The 24,350-nt window shown below is 57.1% G+C and overlaps 9 protein-coding genes across 9 annotated transcripts; 4 read left to right on the top strand and 5 right to left on the bottom strand.

The window, feature by feature from the left end:
- Positions 1–1,547: 1,547 nt before the first annotated feature.
- On the bottom strand, positions 1,548–4,406 carry B0T15DRAFT_504255 (uncharacterized protein; the record flags this gene model as incomplete). The annotated part of the gene is made up of 2 exons (XM_062867493.1): positions 1,548–3,986; positions 4,272–4,406. 2 exons carry the CDS (start codon positions 4,404–4,406, stop codon positions 1,548–1,550), a joined length of 2,574 nt encoding a protein of 857 aa, XP_062718754.1.
- A 1,626-nt stretch (positions 4,407–6,032) lies between these two features.
- On the bottom strand, positions 6,033–8,064 carry B0T15DRAFT_538714 (general substrate transporter). The gene is made up of 2 exons (XM_062869699.1): positions 7,661–8,064; positions 6,033–7,589 (listed from the first exon to the last, which is right to left on the bottom strand). Exons 1-2 carry the CDS (start codon positions 7,810–7,812, stop codon positions 6,203–6,205), a joined length of 1,539 nt encoding a protein of 512 aa, XP_062718753.1. The 5' UTR covers positions 7,813–8,064; the 3' UTR covers positions 6,033–6,202.
- A 400-nt stretch (positions 8,065–8,464) lies between these two features.
- Positions 8,465–10,581, top strand: B0T15DRAFT_260217 (glycoside hydrolase family 51 protein). The gene is made up of 5 exons (XM_062863320.1): positions 8,465–8,738; positions 8,811–9,005; positions 9,067–9,194; positions 9,259–9,347; positions 9,428–10,581. Exons 1-5 carry the CDS (start codon positions 8,632–8,634, stop codon positions 10,424–10,426), a joined length of 1,518 nt encoding a protein of 505 aa, XP_062718752.1. The 5' UTR covers positions 8,465–8,631; the 3' UTR covers positions 10,427–10,581.
- Positions 10,582–11,112: 531 nt separating this feature from the next.
- Positions 11,113–12,875, top strand: B0T15DRAFT_401095 (FAD dependent oxidoreductase-domain-containing protein; the record flags this gene model as incomplete). The annotated part of the gene is made up of 2 exons (XM_062865091.1): positions 11,113–12,558; positions 12,627–12,875. The coding sequence occupies 2 exons, from the start codon at positions 11,113–11,115 to the stop codon at positions 12,873–12,875; spliced, it is 1,695 nt and encodes a 564-aa protein (XP_062718751.1).
- Positions 12,876–13,020: 145 nt separating this feature from the next.
- On the bottom strand, positions 13,021–14,119 carry B0T15DRAFT_401419 (uncharacterized protein; the record flags this gene model as incomplete). The annotated part of the gene is made up of 3 exons (XM_062865106.1): positions 13,021–13,238; positions 13,311–13,949; positions 14,044–14,119. The coding sequence occupies 3 exons, from the start codon at positions 14,117–14,119 to the stop codon at positions 13,021–13,023; spliced, it is 933 nt and encodes a 310-aa protein (XP_062718750.1).
- A 566-nt stretch (positions 14,120–14,685) lies between these two features.
- B0T15DRAFT_559532 (uncharacterized protein) lies at positions 14,686–17,390 on the bottom strand (the record flags this gene model as incomplete). The annotated part of the gene is made up of 4 exons (XM_062870510.1): positions 14,686–15,345; positions 15,435–16,376; positions 16,451–17,095; positions 17,152–17,390. The coding sequence occupies 4 exons, from the start codon at positions 17,388–17,390 to the stop codon at positions 15,165–15,167; spliced, it is 2,007 nt and encodes a 668-aa protein (XP_062718749.1). The 3' UTR covers positions 14,686–15,164.
- A 1,842-nt stretch (positions 17,391–19,232) lies between these two features.
- On the bottom strand, positions 19,233–20,828 carry B0T15DRAFT_260095 (Fructosamine/Ketosamine-3-kinase). Its single transcript, XM_062863319.1, has 7 exons — positions 20,787–20,828; positions 20,629–20,723; positions 20,446–20,564; positions 19,811–20,381; positions 19,631–19,757; positions 19,502–19,558; positions 19,233–19,445 (listed from the first exon to the last, which is right to left on the bottom strand). Exons 2-7 carry the CDS (start codon positions 20,693–20,695, stop codon positions 19,394–19,396), a joined length of 993 nt encoding a protein of 330 aa, XP_062718748.1. The 5' UTR covers positions 20,696–20,723; positions 20,787–20,828; the 3' UTR covers positions 19,233–19,393.
- Positions 20,829–20,988: 160 nt separating this feature from the next.
- B0T15DRAFT_402382 (aldo-keto reductase) lies at positions 20,989–22,401 on the top strand (the record flags this gene model as incomplete). Its single annotated transcript, XM_062865160.1, has 7 exons — positions 20,989–21,224; positions 21,284–21,357; positions 21,481–21,572; positions 21,635–21,725; positions 21,773–21,864; positions 21,908–22,057; positions 22,123–22,401. 7 exons carry the CDS (start codon positions 20,989–20,991, stop codon positions 22,399–22,401), a joined length of 1,014 nt encoding a protein of 337 aa, XP_062718747.1.
- Positions 22,402–22,993: 592 nt separating this feature from the next.
- Positions 22,994–24,157, top strand: B0T15DRAFT_260036 (uncharacterized protein). The gene is made up of 2 exons (XM_062863317.1): positions 22,994–23,884; positions 23,949–24,157. The coding sequence occupies exon 1, from the start codon at positions 23,116–23,118 to the stop codon at positions 23,725–23,727; it is 612 nt and encodes a 203-aa protein (XP_062718746.1). The 5' UTR covers positions 22,994–23,115; the 3' UTR covers positions 23,728–23,884; positions 23,949–24,157.
- Positions 24,158–24,350: the final 193 nt, after the last annotated feature.

Here is a 24,350-nt window from a genome sequence, read left to right as displayed (position 1 = left end):
AGAAGGTGTCGCCGTCATTGTGGCTTACCGGGATGCCATCGAGCCGGGGGATTGCGTACGTCTGGTTGAGCCTCTGCATCAACTCGAGCTGAGTTCAATCGTAGTAGCTCCTATAGTTTAATCGCAAGTTTAATTGCAGTGCCTCCCGCAGTTGAATTGCAATGGCTCCCAGACGGCCGCTCTCAAGACGTCCCACCGCAGCGAGGATCGCGAATGTCGAGCTCCAGCCGGTCTTCGGCGATGCTGAGGATGCCCACGCTCGCCACAAGCAATGTCTAGGGTGCCGATGTTGATGCCAAGGCGCTCCAGGGCCAGAAGGGGTCCTTCTGATGCGCTGCTTTGGGGCGATTGTGATCTTTCTTGATATTTTTGTTGGCGTTTATTGTCCTCTGAGCAGGACCCTTGCTTCCCAATCTCTGTTATTCGATGTAAAGGAGTTCTATGCCGTCTTGTCTAGAGTCAGCCTTTTTACTCCGCGGCAAAGGAACCTCAGCTGTCAATAAGCGTACCTTTGCTGAGTCTGACGTTGTCTTAAGAAATGATACGATGAGGCTTGGGAGAATAGAGAAACGACAGTAAGGTACTGAGGAACTTGTGCTAAAGAGGTGCGAGGGGTCTGAATTTCGCTTTTTCCTTTTCCGGCCCTTGCGAACCTATTGGGCGGTCCCTGCCCTGCCCTACTCACTATTAGTAGGTACCAAATACTTAACTCGTGCGCACCAGGGCTCGTGTTCAGTCACGGATCTGATTCGCGGGAGGTGCATTCGCGTGATAATTGCCGTCGACGCACATTCCTCACCATCACCGGTTCCGGGAAGAGTATCCGTTTTCCATCGTCTACCCGTCGACAGCCGGTTGTCCGCCGGCCTCGCAATGTCGTGGGATCGTACCATTGGCCGCCGGGACGGGCCCCCCTCGCCGGATGGATGAAGGTGAACTATGATGGGACATGATGCACCCGTCGGTTCCTCACCTCCACCGGCACTCGCTGCAGTCGACAGCTATGGAACATGGTAGAGGTACCCTGGAAGCCAGATTGTCGTGAACTGCGACATTCAGTTCATTGTCAAGCGCGTTTAGTAGCGTGATGATTCCTGACACTCATTTACGATGCTGTCCACATCCTCAGCCCGGTCGCCGACGGAATAGGAGGGTGAGATACGCAGCCAAACCGGCGCTGCACGCCAGAGCCGGAGCTTCAACCTGACATTTAGCTTAGTACAAGACATTAATTATCACACTTCTTTCAAGGAACCTGACGTAATGGGGAGGTTAGACTTTGGTCAACTAAAACCCGGCTTCTCATTTCTCGCTACCGCCATCGTACAAAGGCCCCCAACTTGGGGGCTCCCAAGGCTCTGCAGCAAAACCACCGCATAGGCCCCATCCCAAGGCCGAAGAGGTTGATCGCGCCGCTCCCTCCATCATTCCCTTGCCTCGTAGATACTCCTCCCCGTTGCACTCTCAGGCCAGTGAAAAAGGAACCGAACCCTCCAGCGCACGAGCAGCAGTCTCTCCCAGCTCCGAAGGGAACAAAGACCAGCGGCCTAGCGCTTCATCCAAGCAGACCAGATGCCCTTGCCCTTATCCTGGACGGAGGCGTCACCCCGGTCCTCCTTCATCTCCACGGCCCCGTCCCCCTTTCCGGCGACGGTCGCCACCACCACCTCCTTCCTCAACTTCTCCACCAGCGCCATCACACGCGCCAGCTCCGCCCGCAGCTTCTCGACCTCGGCACGCTGCGCCTGCCCCAGCTTCTCGGCCCCAGCAGCCTCCGCCGCCAGGATGTTCAGGCGGTGCGGCAGGTCCACAATGCTGCTGTTGATGGCCACCACGGCGGCGGCCGACTTGCTGCGGAGCGCCCTGAACTCCGTCTCGAGCGCCGTCAGCAGCGCCGTAGTCTCGTCCTTCTCCCTGAGCACGTCGGTGATGAGGAGAAGGGTCTTCTGGTCGTCCGACTCCGGGCGCGGTCGCGGGTAGAGGTAGAGGCTCCGGGCGGCGGCGGCGATGCGATCGATGGTCTGCGAGGCCCTGGCCAGGTGGGCTTTCAGCCGCTTGACTGTCGCCAGCCGCGCGGCGATCTCCTGTGCGACGTAGTCCCGTCCGCGCGAGATGCTGTTCAGCTCGGCCTGCATGGAGTTGATGGTGTTGGTCTGGGTGTCGGCCAGGGTTTTGGTCTTCAGGATCCCCGTAGTCAGGTCCGGGAGGGTAGTGAGCGTGAGCTCGCGCAGCTTGGTCTCGTGCGCTGCGATGCGGTCCTGGAGGTTGGCCTTCTCCTCGTCGGGGAGGGCCGAGGCGATGTTGCGCAGCTCTCTGATGGCTGCCTTCTCGGCCGAGATGGTCTGCTCCGTTCCCGTGATGAGGGCGTGGCGCCGTTGGAGATGTGCGTGGAGGGCTGCGGAGGTCTTCTCCGACTTGGTGATGTCGGCGGTGAGATTGGTGACCCGGTCGCGCAGCGCTGTAATGACCACATCGCTCCTGGTCTCCATCCGGGTGCGGCACTCCTTCGCAGCGTCCTGGATGTTCGCTAGCATATGGCTCTGGGAAGCCACCTCCTGGTTCATCTGCTCAATGTTGTGATGGTTGGCCGCATCCTTCTGGGCGTTGGCGAGTGCCTCTCGCAGCTGCTTGTTGTCGCTGCTTTTTTCAGCTAGGTCGAGCTGCAATTGAGCAATGGTCTCATCGAACTGCCGGTTCTGACAAGCCCTCTCATGCTCACTCTGAGCCACGATCGAGGCGACCTTCTGCTTGGACGCGGCAATATGACGCTCGAGGTCTTGCTTCAACCCGGCGATTGTTTCATTCGCGCTATCCAGGGAGCTTAGGAGCTGTGCCTTTTCGGCCCGAAGTGCCTCGACCGAATCCTTGTACGCATGAAGCTGGTTAAGCAGATTGCCCTCTTCCCCATAGGCCTCAGTGAGCTCAAGCTTCTCCTTCTGCAGTTCGGTAACCAACGATAGCAGGCGTGTGTTTTCGATTACGAGGCGTTTTGCCTCGGTCTCCATTTCGTCTCTAACGGCAGCCCGTACGTCTTCGGTGTTATCTACTTCGTCCCCGGCCAACTGCTTCGTGAGTTTTGGAAGCTTCCTCTCGGACTTCGTCAGCTCTTCTTCGACCTGACCAAGCTTCTTTGTCGTGGCGTGGAGACTCTCCTCAGCCTGGGAGCGCAGCATCTCTGATTGGGCCAGATCATCCTGCAGCTGTTGAATTGTTTTATGCTGTTCATGGGGCAGCTTGGAGGAGCCTTCATGCTGGGCGGTGAGCTCTCTGACGGTCTGGGTGAGAAGGGCGATCTTCTGGTGGGCCTCGGCCACCTCCTTCTCACGTTCCTCCTCAAGTTCCTCGAGATCGGCAATTTCCTTGCTCTGGGTGGCGATGATGCCCCTCTGCTGTTGAACTCGGGTGGTTAAATCATCGCTGAGAGCACTGTCGGGATCTTGATCCTCCTGGCATCCACCCAAAGCCATGTCCAGCTGCTGCTGGAGGCTCTGGCATTTGGATTCCAGAGCCTCCCTCTCCTGCACCAGCTTCTGGATTTGGAGCTGGAATGGGGCCATCTGGACCGCCAGCTCGGCGCCCCAAGAAGCCTCCTTCTCCTCCAGGAGGTGGGCAAGTCTGGACTTCTCAGCCCGGGCATCCGAGAGCAGCTCCCTCTCGGAGGCCAGTTCCTCCTTGAGCTCGTCGAGCTCAGCGCGCAAGGAGGAAGAATCGGCAGCACGCCGCTTAGCGCTCGGGGCAGACGCGGGAGACTCTACCTTGCCCAGCGACCGCTTCTTAGTATCCCACAAAACCTTCTTCGGCATGGCGTCATCATCTTCCTCATTGTCATCATCATCATCATCATCATCATCATCATCAGATAGCACGATAGCCGTGTCCACGGTGTTGTTCCTGGGTTTTCGGGGCCGTCCCCGGGGTCTCTTGACCGTTGGCTGGGCCGGGGCCTGTGCCTTTTTGGTGGCCTTCATTTTCGTAGAGGCCTGCTTCTATAGAACGAGTTAATATTGAAGCATGGTAATATTTCATAGTGAGATACATGGGAATGAAGGCGCGGAGAATGGAATAATCGTTGTCACTTTTCCCACGCAGTATATGTTGGCGGGGCTTAGGTTCGCGGGGAATGAAAAGTCGGTTTCACCTTTCATTCTCCGGGTCTGACTTCTCATTCCCCCGCAAACCCAAGCCCTGCCAACATATATTGACACGGTCTAACCGTTCATGCCCCACGAACCCAAGCCCCGCGAACATATATTGCGTGGGTCACGACTTACCTTCTGGCTTTGCTTTGCCACCTTGGGGGCCTCCTTGGGGACCTTGGGGACCTTCGGGGTCTCCTTGGGGGGCGAGATCTGACTCTCCTTGACGATGGAGACTTCCAGCTCCTCGGGCTCAGCAAGGGTCGCCATGATGCCAGAAGGGTCGAAGTCAAATGAGAGTCCGAACGTAGATGGTTGCGGGGTATTTATTGCAATGGTTGTGAAGGAGAAGAAAGTAGGAACAAAGTTGAGAGGGTGTATGTTCTTTGCAACGATTTAAGCACTCGGTCTTTGCAATGACTTAGGACGGATTGTTAGCGCCTTAGGCGCCTAATGTTTGCATTGACATGGGACGAATATGAGGCCTTTCCAGTACGCGTTCTTTGCACGGACTCAAGGACGCTTTTTTCTTTACTGACTCAAGTACTCGGTCTTCTCCGAGACTTGAACTACACGTTCTTTGCAACAACTCCAAGGTCTTAAAAAGTCCCCGTTCTATATGACAACTCAAGGACTCCTTCTTACAACGACTTAAGGACTCGTTCTTGATTACGACTTGAAGACTACGTATTGTTCGCAACGACTTGAGAGACCATGCGTTTTCTATAATAACTCGAAGACAACCAGTTCTTTGCAACGACTTAAGTACTTGGTTATTATAAGAACTTAGGAGAACTTAAATACATCTCACTCGTTCTTTGCAGGGACTTGGGAGATCTTCAGTACGCCTTCCCTTCCACGACTCATGTATGGGCTTCCCACGACCGATTCAGGGAGCTTGCATTTTTGGAGGGGATTTGGGACCACCTTAGTGTACGTTCTCGGCTAGGACTCAAGTACACGTTCTTTTTTTACAATAACCTGGGAGAATCCATGGTCTTTGTTATAGAACCAACCTAAATTGCCAGAATTTGTAAGTGGTTAATGCCCGGCCCCTTTTTTGACGTTATATCGAAGTCGAAAAATAACGGCGTTCTCACATAAGCCGACTCGAGGCAGTTCGGGCCGCGAAAGAAAACATGGGCCCGCCGAGACTCGGGCCCGGGACCGAAACGCAGAAAGAAGCGGATAAAACCTCGTCCGACGCTTGAACGCCGTCGGACCGTCCGACCGTCTTTTGCGGAACGGTTCTGAGGTCCCCAGATGAATTCAGATCGAAGTGGAAGATGTAGGATCGAAGCAGCCACAGGCTCGGCGTCGGTCTCGGCGGTCTTGGCGTCCGCATTCGGGTATCAGGGACTTACACGCTCTTAACCGCTTCTCGGCCCGTATAATTTCTCAGGCCCGGATAACGTCCTTCGGCCGGGGAGCGTCGTGGAAACGCGATCTGAAGTCCATGGAAATATGCCGTCGTTGAAACTGCATCGCGGAAAACGATATTTCTCTGCATCTGGAGCTAAATTTCGAAATCCCATCGCCATTGATACTACATAAGGCTTGGCGATAACATCCGTCTACCGACGGAGCGGTACCGCGGGGAAGGCCGTTGACCGGTAAACACGCGATGCTTTAGGGTAGCTGAAGTTGCCCGCCGGAGTTCTTTCACGACGACTTGACATCCAGCCGAAGATAGACAATCGCGTTGAGCAGGGCGTTGGAATGTTCGGTGGAGGGGTTGCAATGTTGAGTGAAGGGGTTGGAATGCTGGCAGGGGTCAGGGGTGAGACGGAGGAATGGGGACAGGGGGGTGGAATGCGGGTTCTCCCCAAGCCTCTTTGTCTCAGCGCCGAGGGACAAGAGCGGGAGGGCTGACAGGGACAACGCCAGGAAAGACAAAACTCAGATGAACCTGGTACGCCATCAACATGTTTTCCCTTACCACGTGGCACCAGAGCAAACGCTGACCTGCGCTCAAGTGCTGTTGTATTACATCAACTGAACTCCTGAAACAACCCTTTATACAAGAGACTTTCTCCAAGTTTGCCGACGGCCCTCCACAAAATTTATTAGTGCCCGCCGTACCCGGGATTGGCCCCAACCTCGGTATGCAAAACATCCCCCTGCTTCGCCTTGACCTCCTCGACCCGGTGTTCCAGATCGGTAACGGCCCAGTCGCGCTTGTTCATGCCCGGGACGAAGAGCGGGGCGTCGGTGAAGAGGCGGTTCATCTCCTCGAGCGGGCGCTTGGCCGTCTCGGGCAGGATGGCCCAGAAGAAGAGGGCGTTGGTGAAGTTGCAGATGACGAAGAGGAAGTAGAACCTGTAGCCGGCCGTGTTCATGGCGGGACCCGTGACCTGGCCGATCATGGTGTTGAAGGCGAACGAGATCATGGTGGCGATGGACACGCCCTTGGACCGCGTCTTGGTGTCGAAGATCTCGGCGGGAATGATCCACGACAGCGGGCCGCAGGTGGCGCTGAAGCTGAAGTTGTAGGCCCACGTGACGACGATGAAGCCCCAGGCGGCCGCCTTGTTGTCGTTGGCGCCCGGCGGGAACTTGGCGAGCAGGATGGTGGCGATGATGAAGGTGAGGCAGTTGCCCAGGTTGCCCAGGATGAGCGGCCAGCGCCGCCCGAAGCGGTCGATCAGCAAGATGCAGAGCGCCTGCGCGATCAGCGCGATGATGGACGAGATGGCCTGGTACTTGAGCGTGTCGTCGCCCTTGATGCCCATGAGGCCGTAGATGGTGACCGAGTAATACTGGATCGCCGACACGCCCGTCATCTGCACCGAAGCCTGCAGGGAGCACGCGAGGAAGAGCCGGCGGAAGGACGACCGGTCCGTAAACAGCTCCGAGTACGACTTGGCCTCGTGCTCGTGCTCGTAGGTGATGGCGTCTTGGATCTGCTGGAACTCGGCCTGCACCCAGGGATCGCTGGTGTCGCCGTGGGCGTGGAGCCTGGCCAGCGTCTGCAGGCCGAGATCGGGCTTCCCGTGGTCGATGAGCCAGCGCGGCGACTCGGGAAAGAGGAGGATCAGCGCGGCAAGGATGACGGCGGGGACGACTTGGATGCCCAGGGAGGTCCGCCATTGACCGTCGTTGTCAGGGGCAAAGCCGACGTCGGTGCCGTACGAGATCCACGCGGCTGCGAGACTACCGATGCCTAACATGAACTGTTGGAGCGCCGTGACACGGCCGCGGATGCTGGGATGGGCCAGCTCGGCCTGGTAGAGCGGGACGATCATGCAGAGGATGCCGACGCCGAGACCGGCAATGGCACGGCCCGAGTAGAGATACGAAAGCGCCTGAGCTCCGGTCTGGAGAGCACCGCCGAGACAGAACACCAGGGCACCTATCAGGATGGTCAGCCTACGGCCGAGCCAGTCGCCCATGGGCCCGGCAGAAGCGGCCCCGAAGAAGGCGCCGCCGGTGAAGACCGAGACGACTGCTCCGCTAGTGGTCCATTGTGATTAGCGATGCTGATGAATGAACGCCATATCGGCGGCTTTCATTCCAACACTCACGTCTCATTGTCGCTAGGCTGAAATTTCGTGTTGAACGACTTCGACGCGATGACCTGGGCAATAACTCCCAAGTCGTAACCGAACAGCAGAGAGCCGAGCGAGGCGAAGACGCCGACCAGGAACTGGTACCACTTGGGCGTGAGAAACGCCATGGCAGCACCGTAGAGGAGCGATGCCCAAGGGAGTGGAGCTTGGGATTATCTGAGGTTCTTGTTTCTCTCCAAAGAAATAGAGGCTCAAGTGGCAGCAGCGGCAAGAATGTACATGCGTGGCCCACCACCACCACGACTCATGCAGATCGGCATGCCAAACTCTTTATACTTTTTTCGACATGCAACAATCCTCAGCGTCCATCCCGCCTTGCAGTGTAACATTCAAGCGACGGCAAGAGACTCTCGTCCGCGAACTAGACATTAGCGGCATCCTACGTCAGCAAATGCCAGGCCAAGTGCCGTTCTACAGCCTCCGAGTGGCCGGGTCCGTAACCGAACCGAGCCATGGGCTGGGGACCCCACGATCTCTCCAGAGACTCCAGGTTTCTCCAGAGGTCCCACACCTGCTCCGCGTTTTGGCCTCGATTCAGGGTTACGGCACTGGTGGATATTCTCCCGCCTGTTTTTCTTCCGCCGAGGTCCCGCGCGAATCAGACGAGCGGTGGGCCCAACAGTTGAATCCCGGCCCTGGCCGTCGGCACTGCAACCCTATTCCAGCGACGGTTCCGGGCTGCCACATGGAGCGGTGGGCCGTTGCTTATATGCGCGCCAATCGGACAGACAAGGACGGCAGACTGCCGTCGCTAGCGCCGCTCCGACTTGGACCGCGTTCCGCCCAGTGACCTGCCGGCATGTGACACGATATGGTTTTGAGTCCGCTAGCGGCTGAGTCGGAGACTATCGACGACCTCGAGCAGCTTGTTTGGTTTCTACATCTGTGAGTTCTACACGCCCGCCCATCACCATCCTGAACCAGCGATGGCGAGCTTCACAAGGGTTGAAGAGGGGGAGACCCCGTGCATCACGGTCCATCCGACCAACAAGATAGCAAAAGTCGACGACAATATCTATGGAGGGTTTACAGAGTAAGTGGTGGCGTGGCGTCCCTGGATCAATTCTGATGCCCCAGACAAGCTGATCACGCTCGCCACCCCCAGACATATGGGACGATGCATCTACGGCGGCATCTACGACCCCGGCAACCCTCTATCTGACGAGAACGGTTTCCGGAAGGACGTGATTGAGGCTATGAAGGAGCTGAACGTTCCCGTGGTCCGGTATCCTGGCGGGAACTTCGTTGCCACATACCACTGGCTCGACGGGGTTGGGCCCAAGGAGAACCGGCCAGCTAGGTGAAGCAATTATCCTGTCGAGTGTCGATTTGTCGATGGCTGACTTCCCTTATGGAACTAGACCCGAGCTGGCATGGATCGGTACTGAAACCAACGAATTTGGGACGGATGAGTTTATGAAATGGTGCGAAGTCGTCGGATGCGAGCCCTACATTTGCTTGAACTTCGGCACGGGGACTCTCGATGAAGGTTAGCTCCAACGTTCTCCTCTAGGTCCGCTGTCTGTGTACTGAACATGGAATTCGGCAAACAGCCCTGGCGTGGCTGGAATACTGCAACTCAGATCGCAACACCTACTACGCGAACCTGCGCCGGAAAAACGGGAGGGAAAAGCCGTACAATGTAAGTACATCAGTAATAAGAAACCGGGATTCTATCCTCGACTGCCGCACCAAACCACTGACGGCTCACTCCAGGTCAAGTACTGGGCTCTGGGAAATGAGTGCTGGGGGCCGTGGCAGGTCGAACAGATGACCAAGGAAGACTACGCCAAGAAGGCCTACCAGTGGGCCAAGGCTCTCAAGCTGCTGGACCCCAGCATCACGCTCATCCTGTGCGGCGCGACGGGCTCCTCCTCGTGGGACTACCACGTGCTGAAGGAGTGCGTGCGATGGGACTCGCACGGCCTCAACACCATCTCCAAGTCCCTGATCGACATGCACAGCATCCACATCTACACGGCCGACAGTGAGCACCTCGCCAACGCGACGGCGCCCCGGTCGGCGGAGCGCGCCATCCAGATGACCAGCGCGCTGATCGACCTGGCGCGCATCGAGAACCAGGTGCCCGCGACGGTGCCCAAGCAAAAGATCTGCTTCGACGAGTGGAACGTGTGGGACCCGGTCCGCGCGCCCGGCGAGCAGGGCGCCGAGGAGCGCTACACGCTGTCGGACGCGCTGGCCGTGGCCGTGTGGCTGAACGTGTTCGTGCGCCAGGCGCGCGACGTCGGAATGGCCAACCTCGCGCAGTCGGTCAACGTCATCTCGCCGCTGCTGACGAGCCGCGACGGCCTGGTTAAGCAGACGATCTGGTGGCCGCTGCTGCTGTTCAGCCGCTACATGCGCGGCCACGCCGTCGCGCTCAACGTGCGCGCGCCCGAGTACGCGGGCCGCACGAACCCGCCCTGGATCCGCGCCGCGATTGAGACGCCGTTCCTCGACTGCAGCGCGACGGTGGGTGATGATGGCTATGTCAACCTGGCGGTCGCGAATCTGAGCGAGGAGCGGGGCTTTGACGTCGCGCTCGAGGGGTTGAAGACGGATGGCGAGGTTGCTGTCTTCACCGTCTCCGGTGACAATGTCCATGTCACGAATACCGCCGAGGAGCAGAAGGTCGGCATTGCGGAGAGCACCTGGGATGGGAAGGGCAAGTTTACCTTTGGCAAGCACTCTTTTACGCTGCTGAGGTGGAAGCCCGCGTGAAGTGGTCTTGTGTGACGGTGCGACGGTACGACGGTATTGAAATGGCCGATCAAAGAAATCAGGAATAAAGACGGTCAGCTGTAAAAAAGGTGGATGCTTACAAACTCATCTGGTGATACAAGAGTCAAAGGCGCTGTTTGCATTCTGGTATGTTGTCGTCATAAGTGGGGCATGTGAGCCCAGCCAAGCAGGGCTTCAACTCCGACATATCTATCTCCCCAGCTATGAGTCCCATCCCGACCGATTGGGTTCCTCCGCGAGCGTTTTCAACTTCGTACTCAATTTGGGAGCTTCATCTCACAGTTGAATATGGCGGTTTCCTTAGTTTGCTCCAGACAAACAAACAGACTCGCACTCGGAAAGATATCACAGGCGCGGATTACAGGTCGCTTGGCTGGAATCAGTGACGTCACTTACATCTCAGGCCACGCCCGCTCATCACCACTTCCGGTTCTCGTCCCCAAGGGACATCGGCCGTACTCCCAGATACTATTTAACTCGGAATCGAGCACATCTCAGCGTCTCCCCGCGATACCAATTCAATCCACCACCAGACAAACCCTTTCCCGCTTCCAATCCATCGCCCAATACCGGTATGCCCACTATCCCGCATTGCCTCTCACTTACACCCCCCCCGGCCAACTAACCAAAACACCAGGCAAATCTCAACAACCCCCATCCTCAACATGGCCACCACCACCACCACCACCACGACGCATAGCACCTCCCTCCCGGACCCGGAGAAATTCATGCACACCTCGGGCGCCTCCGACCCGGTGTGGGTCCACAAGCAGCCCTACTCGCGCCTGCCGACGTTCCCCTCGCTGGCCCAAGACCTGACGACCGACGTGGCCGTGATCGGTGCGGGCATCGCGGGTATCCACGTGGCCTACGAGCTGGTGACGCGCGGCCACAAGGTGGTGATGCTCGAGGCGCGCGACGTGCTGGCGGGCGAGTCCGGCCGCACGTCGGGCCACCTGACCAACGACCTGGACGACGGCTATCTCGAGATCGCCAAGAAGCACGGCGAGGACGGCGCCAGGGTCGCCGCCGAGTCGCATGCCTGGGCGAGGGACAGGATTGGGCAGCTCGCGGCCGAGTTGGGGATTGAGTGCGAGTATCGGAAGGTGAGGGCTTATGATGTCAGTCAGTACAGGAGGGGCACCAAGGAGTATGAGGAGGAGATGAAGGAGTTGAAGGAGGAGGCCGGGATGCAGGCGCGGTTGGGGATCGAGACGCGGTTCGACGAGGACCTGACGGTGCGCGGGTGGAGCGGCAAGCCGGACCAGCGCGGCGGGCTGGTCGCCGAGAACCAGGCGACGTTCCACCCGACCAGGTACCTCGCGGGCGTGCTGGAGTGGCTGCGGAAGCAGCCCAACTTCCAGTGCTACACGCGCACGCGCGTCATGGGCATCAAGGAGCAGGGCGTCGAGCTGCTCGGCCTGGGCCACAAGTCGGTCTCGATCGAGACCGAGGCCGGGCACACGGTGAAGGCCGACCACGCGGTCGAGGCGACGTGCGTGCCGCTGCAGAAGCTGTCCGTCATCGCCGAGCTCGAGTACTACCGCACCTACTGCATCGCGGTGCGCGTGCCCCGGGGCAGCGTCGAGGACTGCCTGCTGTACGACAACGCCGACGAGTACAAGTACGTGCGCCTCACCGAGTGCGACGAGCGGGACGACTACATGGTGGTGGGCGGTTGCGACCACAAGGTCGGGCAGGAGGAGACCACGGCGCGATATGCCGAGCTGGAGACGTGGACGCGCGAGCGCTTCCCGCAGGCCGGCAGCGTCGACTACCGCTGGAGCGGCCAGGTCTTCGAGCCGCTCGACTACATGGCCTTCCTCGGCAAGAACCAGGGCAACGACAAGATCTACATTGTCACGGGCGACTCCGGAGACGGGCTGACGCACGGCGTGCTGGCCGGCCGGCTGATCGCCGACGAGATCGAGGGTAAGGAAAACAAGTGGGCATCGCTGTATAGCCCCAAGCGGCTGGGCAGCATCCTCAAGAACTTGCCGAGTATGGTCAAGCACGACGTGCAGATCAACATACAGTACAAGCGCTTCTTGCAGACGGACATCACCGATATCGAGGACTTGGCGCCGGGCTGTGGCGGCGTGTTGAACGAAGTAAGTTTGTCCCTTGGAAGCCCCTTTCAGAGCGGTTGCAGGTTAGGTGACTAACGCTTCGTGATTAGGTGGCTTCGAAGCCCGTGGCGGTGTACAAGGACGAGGAGGGCAAGGTGCACAAGTACAGCGCGCTGTGCCCGCACATGAAGGGCGTGGTGTGCTGGAACTCGGCGGAGAAGAGCTTCGACTGCCCCGTGCATGGCAGCCGCTTCTCCAAGGACGGCATCTGCATCATTGGCCCGGCCAAGGCGAACCTGGCGCCGGCTGACGAGGCGGGAGCGAAGGATCAGGAGGCTGCTGCTGGGTCGGCCATGTAAGAGGATTTAGGGACGGGGGTTGATTGTTTGGTCGCAGGGGGGGTTTACTTCGGGAACTGCAACTTGTGTGAATGTCTCAATTCCATGATTCTGAATTTCCATAATGATTGACTCATGTCCGCTCCACGAAGCAGAATAACCACACTTAGTACGACGACAGCATGACGCCCAGACGGCCACCGTCCATCACCATCACCGTGCCATTGCAGTACGCGCCCGCCCGGCTTGCGAGATAAAGTAGCGTCCCGGCCATCTCCTCATCGCCACCAAATCGGCGGGCGGGTTGGAATAGCTTGTTATCCGGGTCTTCCTTGTCGGGGTTTCGGGTACTGATGATACCATGCGTAAGGTCTGAAGGGAACACTATCAGTCATAGCAAGACAGCCTAGGTTAGCTTTCTTATTCCGTTAACAACTCCTCTCAAGAACAACATACATCCCGGGGCCAGGGCATTGGCCCGAATGCCGAACCTGGCCAGGTTCGAGCTGGCCTGCTTGGTCAACTGCAGGATCGCCGCCTTGCTGCCAGCGTATCCCGGCCTCGATACGGGGTCGCGGCTGTACGCGGCGATGCTGCTCGTGACAATGACCTGGCTCTGGATCGAGGGGACGTCGCCCCCGCCCGGCTGCAGCGGCGCGCCAAATACTATTTCGCCGCCCGGCCGCACCGCCACGGCCCTCTTGTTCCCCGCGTCCAGCAGCTCGAGGAAGGCCACCATGGTGAAGAAGGCGCCCGTGACATTGACGTTCATCACGTCGGTCATGCGCGACATGACGGACTGGTCGAACATCTGGGCGCGGATCTCGGACAGCGGCAGGGTGCGGTCCCAGCGCTCGGCGGGCCCGCCAATGCCCGAGTTGGCTACTAACAGATTGATGTAGCCTACCTCTGAGCTGATTCGGTCGACGGCGGCCTGGAGGGAGTCTTTGGAGGTCACGTCGCATTGGATGGGCACGAAGACGGTCGGGTGGTGCTTGGCGGCGGCGTCCTGCAGGACGTCCAGGCGCCGGCCGAGGATGTAGACGCGCTGTGCGCCGTTGATGGCCAGGGCGCGCGCCATGGTGAGGCCGATTCCTGGGGAAAGGGAAGAGGGGGGGTTGTTGGTTAACTGGATTGATTGGCTTTTAAGGGGTGCGTTAAGGAGGAGAGCTGGGCGACTGAGACTCACCTGTGCCTCCGCCTGTGATGACGGCCACCATACCGTCGACACGGAAGAGCTTTGCTGCATCGAGAGGAGAGTCCATCGTAACTATCAATGAGATATTCGTGGCTTTGGGCTTTGGTGCTCGTGGTTGACTCGGTCTAAGAGGAGGCTCAGCGGTGCCGATTGCTGAATAGAGGTAGGTAACGTACTAGGCGCCCGGGGAATCAGAGTGGTGGGTTTTGTATTCGACCCCTTCCACTTATGGGTTCGTGGAGCTCAAAGCTCTTGCTGACAATCGTGGAGTCGAGGCGATGTGTTATGAGAGTTGAACCAACTCCTGACGGAAGGAATAATGGCCTACACAGAGGTGAGGTAAGTACGACCCGTCGGGGTAGCACGACATCGAGGGCTGATCACCAAGCCCGATCCCCGAGACGCCGGCCAGGTATTGGTCCCCAAAGTCTCGGGTTGATTCAATCGGGGATGCAGGGATCTCAATGCTGGAGTTCATCCCTACGACCTTCACCAGATCAAAGATGTGGAAATTCCTGAAGCTTTTCTCAACCGGACTTGACAGCGGGTTCGTATACGGGCCGTGCTAGACCACCCGCCACATCGGGCTTGAACAGTGAAGTTGGGGATGTCCGGGACTTATCAGGGCGGATGGGCTGTGCGAAGGCGGTTCCGGCTTTCTATTCCACCATATCCGATACAAACGTCCCGCCGACAATGCAGATCCGCCGATTTGCAGAAGGCACTCCGCTCCGGCTCATACAAGTGAAATGCTATCAGGGCTCAAAGACTGGATGTGTGGCTTGGCTATGTCATACTATCACCTTCGTGCGCCGCTCAATGGCCCTTCATTGGACCGAGCCACAAATCGAGCCAGGGAACAGGCCTATCTTGCTTCAACACGGCCATAATGGCTGATTCATTGAAAGAAAGCCAGACCCTCAAACGGCATGGCGCGCGGAACCAACCTAACGAACAAGGGGAATCACAATACCGAGCCTGATCCAACCCAGAGCCATCATCCTTCAACCAGTGCATCTGGGAATCCAAGGCTACCTAACCAACCCATGATCCCATCGTAAGATCCCAAAATGATCATAATCACACTCCTCCACAAAGTACACAGGCATGCCTCAATGCTGCACCGTAATGGTAACAGCAGGGCCCTTCTTCAGCATCCCCTCCCGCTCCGCCGCCATGGGACTGTCATACGCTCCGCCTGCCCCTCCTGCTCCTCCAAGTCCCCCAGTATACTCCACCGCCGTCATATCCGACTTGGGCACAGGCGTGTACCTCCTGCGTCTGAGCCAGTACCTGCATCACAAATTGTCAGCGAGTTCATGCCTCCCACAAGGAACCACTCCTCCAAATAAGAAAGCAAAAGAGAAAGAGAAAGAACTTACACTAACCCAGAAATCACCGCCAGCACAAACGGCACCCCCAACCCCACACTAAGCCCAATAATCAACTTATTCGACACGCCCCCAGTCTCACCGTCAAAAACCTCCCCAATGTCATCCACAACCCCACCAATCCCCCCCTTCCCGCTCGCCGACGCCGACGGCGAGCTTGACGGAGGCGGGGGCGGGGCCACGTAGCTAACAGGCGACCCAGAGGTGGCGGTCAGCGTGTTAGCCGCCTTGCCGAAGGGGATGGTGCTGGCCACCGTGGGCGCCGTAGTCTGCGGGAAGGTGGCTTCGACGCCCGCAGGCACGGCCGTGACGAGTGCCAGGGTCTTGGTCTGCACGGAGGTGGTTTGCAGGGACTGCGGGCAGAGGATGAGACCCGGGGAGAGGCAGGATGTGGCGGTGAAGAGGGCCCTGGTGGAGATGGTGGTTGTTGTGAGGTCGGTGTTGGGTGGTGCTTGGCGCGCGGCGACACCGGTGGGCGAGGAGGGTGGAAGGAGGAGGGTGGTGGAAGGGGTCGTTGTGGTTGTGGTGACGGTGACGGCGCAGACGTCGGCGAGGGTGGTGTAGAAGATGGGCACCGTGGTGGCGGGCGACTCGGCCCAGGTGTGGTCGGCCACGGCGAGCGTGGCGCCAGCGACGGCACCCAACGCGAGCGTGTACTCCTGCACGACCCGGACGGCGCAGCCCTTCTCCTCGGCCGCCGCCGCCTGCTCGGCGCCGCCCGTGATGTTGGTCAGGAACTCGGCCACGTGCGCGAACACGCCCACTTCGACGCCTGCCGTGACCGTCCATTCCGTCTTGTCGAACGGGTTGCCGACCAGGAGCTTGTCGCTGCTGATGTCGAACCCCGCGTGCATGCCGACGCGGAGGACGCCCTTGAGCGCGACTTCGCCGCTGAGGATGGTGACGGGGAGGAACTCGAACTTCCCGCCGTTGCTAGGTGGAGAGAAGAAAGGAGAGAGCATATGTTAGTATGAGCGGAACCTGGGAAGGTAAGGTAGGTAACTTACAAGATGACGTCGGATACGTCGCTGCTGAACATGGCAATCTTGAAGCCGATGGGCTCTTCAACGAGGAGATGAAACCCCGAACGGAGGCTGATTTCGCCCTCCACGCTGAGGATCAAGTCGATCGTCACGAAGATGCCAATCTCCAGGTCCGGGCTGATCGATATTCCGAGCGGTCCGAACGGTGTATTCACCGGGGTTTTGAACAGCGGCAGCGTCAAGGTGGCCTCGGCAGCAATTGTCGTGTCGATGGCGACGTACAGGTCCAAGTAGTCGATCTGGAACAGCAGCTGGACTTCCGGAAGCGGAGGAAGCACAATGTCAATGTCGGTGTCGATGGTCACATTGTCGAAGCTGAAGGCCTCTTCGAAGCTGAACTTGGTGCTGAGATCGCCGTCGACAAGATCGCCGAGCTCGTCCCAGACCTGGTCCGCGATCGTCTTGATGGCGGCGACCGACGTGTCGGTCAGGTTCTTGAGCTCTTCGCCGATCTGTGCTGTGATGTTCTGGGTCGCATTGCCCAAGTCGAAGGATCCGGTGATGTTCAGCTCTGCCGTGGCCCCGGCTTTGAAGTAGCAGGTGGAGCATTTCACCTCGACGCTGATGGCAGCCTCTAGTTCTTCAACGCTGCTGTTGAGGGGGATTTCTCTGAGATGGATTTAGTCAACGATATTTGACACGGTCATCCCGGAAGAGCAACTGACTGGCTGAATAGGATTGCCTCGTTCCAGCTCCCCTCGAGGGTCGTGCTGTTCTTGAAGACGGTCTCTCTTTTCTCGTGCGCCACTTCCGCGAGGCGGCGCAGTAGCAAGTGGATCGTGTCCTCGTCCGATGTGCCGGGGAGGTTCCGTGTCCGGATCCCCACCAGCGGCGCCGGGCTGTAGGATGCGAGAGCGAGGCTCGCGGCCCACGCAACAACGGACAGAACACTGAGCCGGACCATGTTTGTGCTCGGGAAGAGTGGCTGCCCCGATGGAACTGACAACCGGACAGACAGGTTCTCCACGTCTTCTTTATGCTGCAAGCTCGAGGCAGCAAAGCTGCTAGCCTGCTACCCGGCCATGACGGCCCCCAATGGCTTGGACGGGCCATCCAAAACGGCCGCGGGGATAAGGACGGGATGTGTGGATGTTGGAGGGGCTGAATTGTTTGCGTGGGCCCGACGCACGAAGTACGCCGCAGGGCCGCAGGCTGCCAGGATGGTGGCTGTGAGCCGTGACCAGACTGCAATCCGCATCGATGAAAACTCAAGTGCATGCAACCGCACGAAGGGGTTCCAGTTGCAGCTTGACCTGTTGCGGAACAGGCTCCCGGGTCTTGGCGTGTCTGTGCGGTGAGTTGTTTATGATTGTTGAAGAAGCATCCTGGGGCACGTTCTGTTTGTTGGGACAAAGGTAGCATGAGTGAATGGGATCGGGAGGTTGGGGATTGCTACATCGAAGCCCTATCTGCACCTCTGTATGCATGTTGGTTTTCCGTCAGCATGGTTGTTCGTTCCACAGCATGCATTACAAATCACACCTGTTCCTTGGGAAGCTCCTCGGGAATAATACAACAGACCTTATCGCAACCAAATCCATAGCGTTGGGCACAACGGGAAGAATCCTTGGACCAGTTGCCAAGGCTGTGGAGCTGAAACGGCACATACAGACTAACCTCGATGCAGGACAGAGGCGGGGAGAGTAATGCACGGTGATAGGTTTCAAGACATGCAGCAGTCCCATTCGGTGATAGGCATCCAGCAGTAAGAACTAAGAATAGCTGACCAGCCACACAAGGCTGGACCTAACAGCCAACATGCATAATAGGGGCCATGGCACGAATGGGATCAGGCTGTGTGCTCGGTTTTGGCCCCCAACAGGACTCAGGATCCCAGGTGTGTCATAGGTATCCTGCCAATCGCAATGCTGCTGGTGGAAAATGAATGCTGCCCAATGCGTCGTTGGTGAAGGACCATCTGCAAATACTGTTATTAAGAAGGCAATTGTGTGGGAATTTACCTAGAGGCCAGGCGGCTGACGCGGGAGTAGTGGTGGATGAGCATGCCCCTGTACCTACGTAACGTAGTTGGCTGGTTAGATGTGAGCTTACCAGTGGATGCGGTGTGACCATACTCTGAATTGCCTCTTCGCTGGCGAGCCAGCCGGTGTAAGGAGCACGGACGAGCAACTGGACCTTGTGAGTCTGGGCCCGGGCAGGGTTTGTGATATCAGGTTGCCAAGCTACCAACAACAGCAGAGACAGTTTTCAGCAGGAGCGCTTTACCGTATATCGAGCTATGGGAGTGCGAGACTGATCAAAGTTCAGACATTCCGCTCTTTGGAAAGGGAGGAGGGTGCAGTTGAATTCCTCACAAGTCACAAAGCTGTCCTCACTGGCTAACCCATAGGTCGGCTCTTGGTGTTTAATTATCAACCCCGATGAAGCCAACGGAAATGCTAGGTAGTTTATATAGAACAATCCCCTCGAGAACGCAGCCATCCAGTGTGAGTTAGCTTCCAACTTGCTAAGTGGCAAGGGACCGTTGTCCTGCCGCTGACGGGGGTATAATGGGCAAGCACGGAACCTGCGGTGATGGCCACACCCCAGAACACTCCGCGAGTCCAACCCGGTCGGCCCAACCATAGGTCCTCTGCTTCCACATGCTGGAGTTGTCCGCCAGGTCGCGTCACAGCGAAATGACGGAGCCTGACGTTCTTAGATGGCCAATGGCCTCCTGCAACATCCTTTCGTCCCCAGATTCGCCCTTCTCGCTCCTCAAACTATCGGCCATGGGGCGAGCCTGGAAAGGTGGTGGGTCACCTGTTGGGTGCGTACATCCTTGGTTACGGATTTGGACACCGACTGGTTCTGTTGTCTTTAAACCAGAAGCCACGAGTCTATCCTTTCGAGCGACTGCCAGGAAGGCACGGTTGCTGACGTGCTCCAGAGTGTCAAGTGTGTCTTCTAGTATCCACCCGGATACCTCTCTGCAAGTGATCGGATTTCATTGATCACTCTAAGATCAGGTTAGTTAGTATTCGCTGGAGATGTTGTGACTAGATCGCCACCTACAACTCAAGATACGATTCTTCGTTTGGGAACAGTGTTGCGGCATGAAGGTTGAACTTCCTAAGTCGTGCATGGCATGGCCAGAGTCAGACCCCTAAACGTTGGACGAATTCGTATCAACCGGGATCTTACATTGCATAGAGACGGATCCGGTCGTCATAGTCCTCCTTGGGCTCCATGGGTTCGATGTGTGAGTGGTATGCTTTGAAATACGCATTGCCAAACCAGTTTCTCTCTGGTAGCCAGTTCCCTAACTCGTCTAAGATCCGATGTGATCAGCTCAGCTCCCCAAGCTAAAGTCGCCACTCTCACATTCGTTGTGTGCCCAGAAGCTAGCCGGGTCGAAGACAATGCCATCTCCGGTAGACTTGATGACCGCCGCATTCCCGCACCACAGGTCGCCATGGACCAGGGACGGCCCAATCTTCCGCCCGTTGCTCTCCATTGGCCGCAAGAGTCTTGGTATGACCTTGTCAAAGAGCGCTGGGAGGAGCGCATCCAACTCAGCATTTGGTCCGGCTCTTTCCTCGCGTAGCTTCAGTACATGGCGCAACCCGTCGCTAAAAAAGGTCTCCCAGCTATTGGACCAGGTGTTATCCTGCGGCAGATCGCCGTTGTACGTCGTGCAGTGGAAGCCGAATTTGCCCTCGGGTGATGTATGGCTTGAATGCAGTCGTGCGAGCTTCTCGCAGAAGGAGACGGGATAGGGCATGACTCCGGCCGCAAAGTCGTAGAACTTGCAGACGTAGAAGCAGCCATCGCACTCCGCGAGGCGTCCCCAGGCGATGGGTTTGGGACAGAAGTCGGGCGTGATGGCGTAGATAGCCGTGGTGGCCTCAAACTCGCCCTTTAACGCGTCCCGCCCATGTTGGCCTAAGGAAATCTGAGGTACCCTGTTAGCAGGCCTGGATGCAAAGCGAGGGGCCGGCGATGTTGCTTTGCTAGACCTTTACAAAGTAACTTTCATCGCTGCCATCCGTTTGGTGGACCTCAAGGCGCAGTGCCTTGGCCCATGGCGACTGATGAACGTCTTTGGCTCTTACGATCCTGTCGACGCAGCGTAGTGCTGGAATGGATTGAGCCGATTAACAATGTTTAAGGGAGTCATGGGGATTACTCTTGACACTCACCCCCGATGATGTTGGGATCCACAGATGGCCCTCCTGTTTCGTCAGGTCCGCTCTTCGCGTTTGCCATTCTCTAGTCAAACCTGTATGTTCGTAGACTTGATCAATCAGCTGAACTTCGCTCAATCGTGGCAGGTTGTTGTAGTGGGCCCGAAAAGTACAGTCCTGTTGTGCCCGGGCCTTAACAAGAGCCCGGTTTGTTGGTTGTCAGCTTGGTTGCCGAGAACCCGACCTTTCCTACCACCTCCGATCGCGGGAAGAGCCCTCGGGCCCCTCTTCTGTCCTGCCATAAGCGGGGTTGCAACTCACCCTCATTGTTTCTCACAACAAAAGAACCAAGGTCTGAAGACCTTGTTGACATAAATGACCCTCCCAGCGACATTCACTCTCAACAATGGTATGACATCGCCCGCTGTCGGCGTGGGCACTTTCCAAGGCGAAAGCGGCAATTCCAAAGTCAAGGATGCTGTGAAGCTGGCCCTGAAACTCGGCTACAAGCACCTCGATGGCGCGTGCGCTTATGGGAATGAAAGGGGGATTGGCGAAGCGATCAAGGAGAGCGGTATCCCGCGGGAAGAGCTCTTCGTTACATCCAAGTTGTGAGTGGTGTCCAGGCGTAGTTGCGTAGGTAGGTAACTTAGAGTAGCGGATGATACAGAGCACAAACGTGGCATGACCCAAGAGACGTGGAAAGCGCGCTCGACGTCCCCTTGCAGGATCTCCAGCTTGACTGTGGTATATCGGGACTCCATTAATAGACTCGTTGAGAGTGATGAGCTGTCTGACTCTCTTATCCACAGTTGACTTGTACTTTGATGCAGTGTAGGTATTAGTATCATCCTCAGGACGGGAGAGTCTCTTTATCGAGGCTGACAAGCGAAGTTCCACATGCCTACAAGGCGGGTGAGAACACCACGACTATCCGCCATCCCAGTGGCAACGGAAAGGTGCGCCATTACCGCTCCTGAGCCAGAGCATAGGGGGAATGGGTTTCTCACCGTTGCTATAGCCGGTAATTGAACATGACCGGTCCAGACGATATCCCGAGACATGGCAGGCCATGGAAAAACTGGTTGACTCGGGCAAAGCACGGTCCATAGGTAGGTGTGCTGCCAGCTGAAAGTGACCACCACTAATCGGAGCTCAGGCATCGCGAACCTCAGTGTGCTCAAGAGCAAGCGCATTCTCGAGGTCGCTCGTATCATTAGAGCGGTAAACCAGGTCGAAATCTACCCGTACGTTTGGTCTATTAACTCTTGATCCGCGGGCATCGATAGCTGAGACCTTGTTAGATACTTTCCGCCAGCATGAGCGCTTGGAAGTCTCCTCCAAGCATGGGAATCTCCCCATGGCCCATCGGCCCCTCGGAGGACGGCCGATAGCCGCAGTTCGTGGTCATGCGGACAAGCCCTTCCCAACGGATGATGCTGTGGTGCGTGTTGGATACTAGCCAATCGGCCTAAAAGAGGAAGCAACACACTATTCGTTTGATCACAGATTGTCGATATTGCCGCCAAATATCAGGTGACTCCGGGACAAGTTTGCCTCACCTGGGCCGTGCAGCGCGGGATACCGGTGATTCCCAAATCCACACAGGAAGAACACCCGAAGCAGAATCTGCAACTCAGACGGTTGCCGGATGATCTCTTTAAGGCTGTCAACACCTTGGCGACCAGACTTGGCCCGTTGCGATTTCTTGATCCAAGGCGGCATATTGGATTCGACATCTTCGACGAGGAGGCCTCTGCTCAAATCCCTTTGCAAAACGCATACTAGGTCTTGTCAGGTGGGTGCTGTTGTTTCGTTCAAAAGGAGCGCCAGAAAAGACTACCACCTAAGCCTCAAGCAAAGGCTGCATGCCTACCGTAGGTACTAGCGAGTAAGACAAAAGTCCGCGCACCGCCTAACGGTCAGATGGCTGCAAGATCATCAAGTTTCAGTGCAATGCATGGTAGTTCTTGCAAGACGTTCCCTCCCTCACTACCAGCTTGCTATCGGATCAAGGATTGAAGAAGAGGTTGCACATGTCAGAAGGTCGACTCGGAAGAAAGTGACCAAAAGGAGATCCTCGGTAGTCAGGGTTGTCACTGCCGTTCCCGAATTTTAGGTCCTGCCGCATGCAGCTTGTTAAATGCAGGTGCAACTCCGAGGCACTTGCCTTGTCTACACCTCAGTCGCCCGTGGGTTATCTCAGATCAGCCGTCTTTTGTGGGCGTTGTTGAGGCCTGCGGCCGTAAGTGGTGTGGATGGTCCGTGCGGGGTCCGTGCGGGTATGAGGTGTCTCAGGTGTGTAATGGTGACGTCCATGCTAGCTGGCTAGCCAATTGAAGATCTGACCCACTCTTTGCACACAACGCCCATAAAAGTGCTATTTCAATGGGCTTCGGCCATCCCATCCGCTCTTAGAAAGTTCAATCCTTCTTAGCCTAATCTTTTCTGGCTGCGCTTATTCAATCAGCCTTACCCGCAACGGCACTTACTACGATAGCAATGCCTTCCATCACGGACTTGCCCTGCGAGATTATGGGGGAGATCCTGCGCAAGCTTGATCATCTACGGGATCTCAGCTCCACGATTCTTGCGTGTCGCCATTTCTATAACTCGTTCGTGGAGTTCCCTGGCCTCGAGGCTTCAGTCCTTCGTCGTCAAATCACCCCGGCCCTCGTTCCATATGCAATTGCTGCGATGGACGCGCGGCGTTTGCCCCGAGACTCAGAGGTTGACCCCGTCCTCAACTTGCTTGACCAGCTCTATGACCAGCCAGCCACTCTCGCGGACCGGCTTATGACGTTGCGAACTCCTCTCCTACGAGAGCTGAGTGATTACCACGATACAATTCGCGCCGTGGTAACCGCCTTCGCGAGCTTTGCCTTGGAGCGTCTTTTGGCTCAAAGCGCATCGACGAGCGTGGCCCTATTGCCCACCGAGTACTTCTGCTTCTGCAGCTCTTTCTACAGTCTCGAGCTATTTAATATAATGCTTTGGCAACGGAATATCGTACGCAACAAGGACCGGCCCTGGGAGAACGAGCAACTCGCTTGTGCATATGAGCAACTCGCTTTTGATTACGTCGGTCGCCGGGCAAAACTTTTGGAAGGTTGATCGGGACATCCCAATCATGCGGGCCCTTTGGCGGGATACTCTGACGCCTATTACGGATTCCTTTGAAGTTCTCGATGATGGTCTGTTAAGTTGGAAACCGAGGGAGGTGGTGGACTATCTTACGCGCCGATATGGCAAGCAGCCAATACACATCTGGGTTAGTGTCTACCATCTTTATGAACCGATGATTTGCTACGACCATACTAACGCCTGAAGTATAGCTATCTAACGGGGTGGAGTTCGTCTATGACTTGGCGATTTCCGGTTCTTACGGTGACGGTATGCGTGTGCTTCCACCGTGGCGCCGCCACGGCGTCAGGCTACCTGAGCCTTTAGCATTTGCCAATTATTATGCCAATATCAAGGCCGGTCATGGATATGTCAAGGACTATACTGAGAAATAGTTGCACGCCGTCGTGACGCGAGATAACGGCCAGCCCAAGGACGACACGGACCGGGGTCCATACGAAGCTTGGCACATCGGCACCCGTGACCTGCTTCTGAACCGGTCGGTCATGTCAAGGGGAGCTGCCTCGCTCCGGGAGCGTGCTTACGTGTTGTGGGACTTGAAACGGGTGAATCAAATCTCAACCGGCTACGAGAACGATGATGAGATGCTGGAG

The sequence above is a fragment of the Chaetomium strumarium genome (assembly GCF_033439665.1).
Source record: "Chaetomium strumarium strain CBS 333.67 chromosome Unknown B0T15scaffold_6, whole genome shotgun sequence".
In the NCBI taxonomy this organism is placed as follows: domain Eukaryota; kingdom Fungi; phylum Ascomycota; class Sordariomycetes; order Sordariales; family Chaetomiaceae; genus Chaetomium; species Chaetomium strumarium.
This window is presented reverse-complemented; position numbering and strand designations above follow the sequence as displayed.

Coding starts and splice junctions, on each gene's coding strand:
- B0T15DRAFT_538714 (XM_062869699.1), bottom strand. CDS start 7,812: ATGGCGTTTCTCACGCCCAAGTGGTACCAGTTCCTGGTCGGCGTCTTC. Junction 7,590..7,660: donor CAGCCTAGCGACAATGAGAC/GTGAGTGTTGGA, acceptor ATGGACCACTAG/CGGAGCAGTCGTCTCGGTCT.
- B0T15DRAFT_260217 (XM_062863320.1), top strand. CDS start 8,632: ATGGCGAGCTTCACAAGGGTTGAAGAGGGGGAGACCCCGTGCATCACG. Junction 8,739..8,810: donor ATCTATGGAGGGTTTACAGA/GTAAGTGGTGGC, acceptor CGCCACCCCCAG/ACATATGGGACGATGCATCT. Junction 9,195..9,258: donor CACGGGGACTCTCGATGAAG/GTTAGCTCCAAC, acceptor TTCGGCAAACAG/CCCTGGCGTGGCTGGAATAC.
- B0T15DRAFT_260095 (XM_062863319.1), bottom strand. CDS start 20,695: ATGGCAAACGCGAAGAGCGGACCTGACGAAACAGGAGGGCCATCTGTG. Junction 20,382..20,445: donor ATGAAAGTTACTTTGTAAAG/GTCTAGCAAAGC, acceptor AGGGTACCTCAG/ATTTCCTTAGGCCAACATGG. Junction 19,446..19,501: donor GAAGAATCGTATCTTGAGTT/GTAGGTGGCGAT, acceptor ACCTGATCTTAG/AGTGATCAATGAAATCCGAT.
- B0T15DRAFT_260036 (XM_062863317.1), top strand. CDS start 23,116: ATGCCTTCCATCACGGACTTGCCCTGCGAGATTATGGGGGAGATCCTG.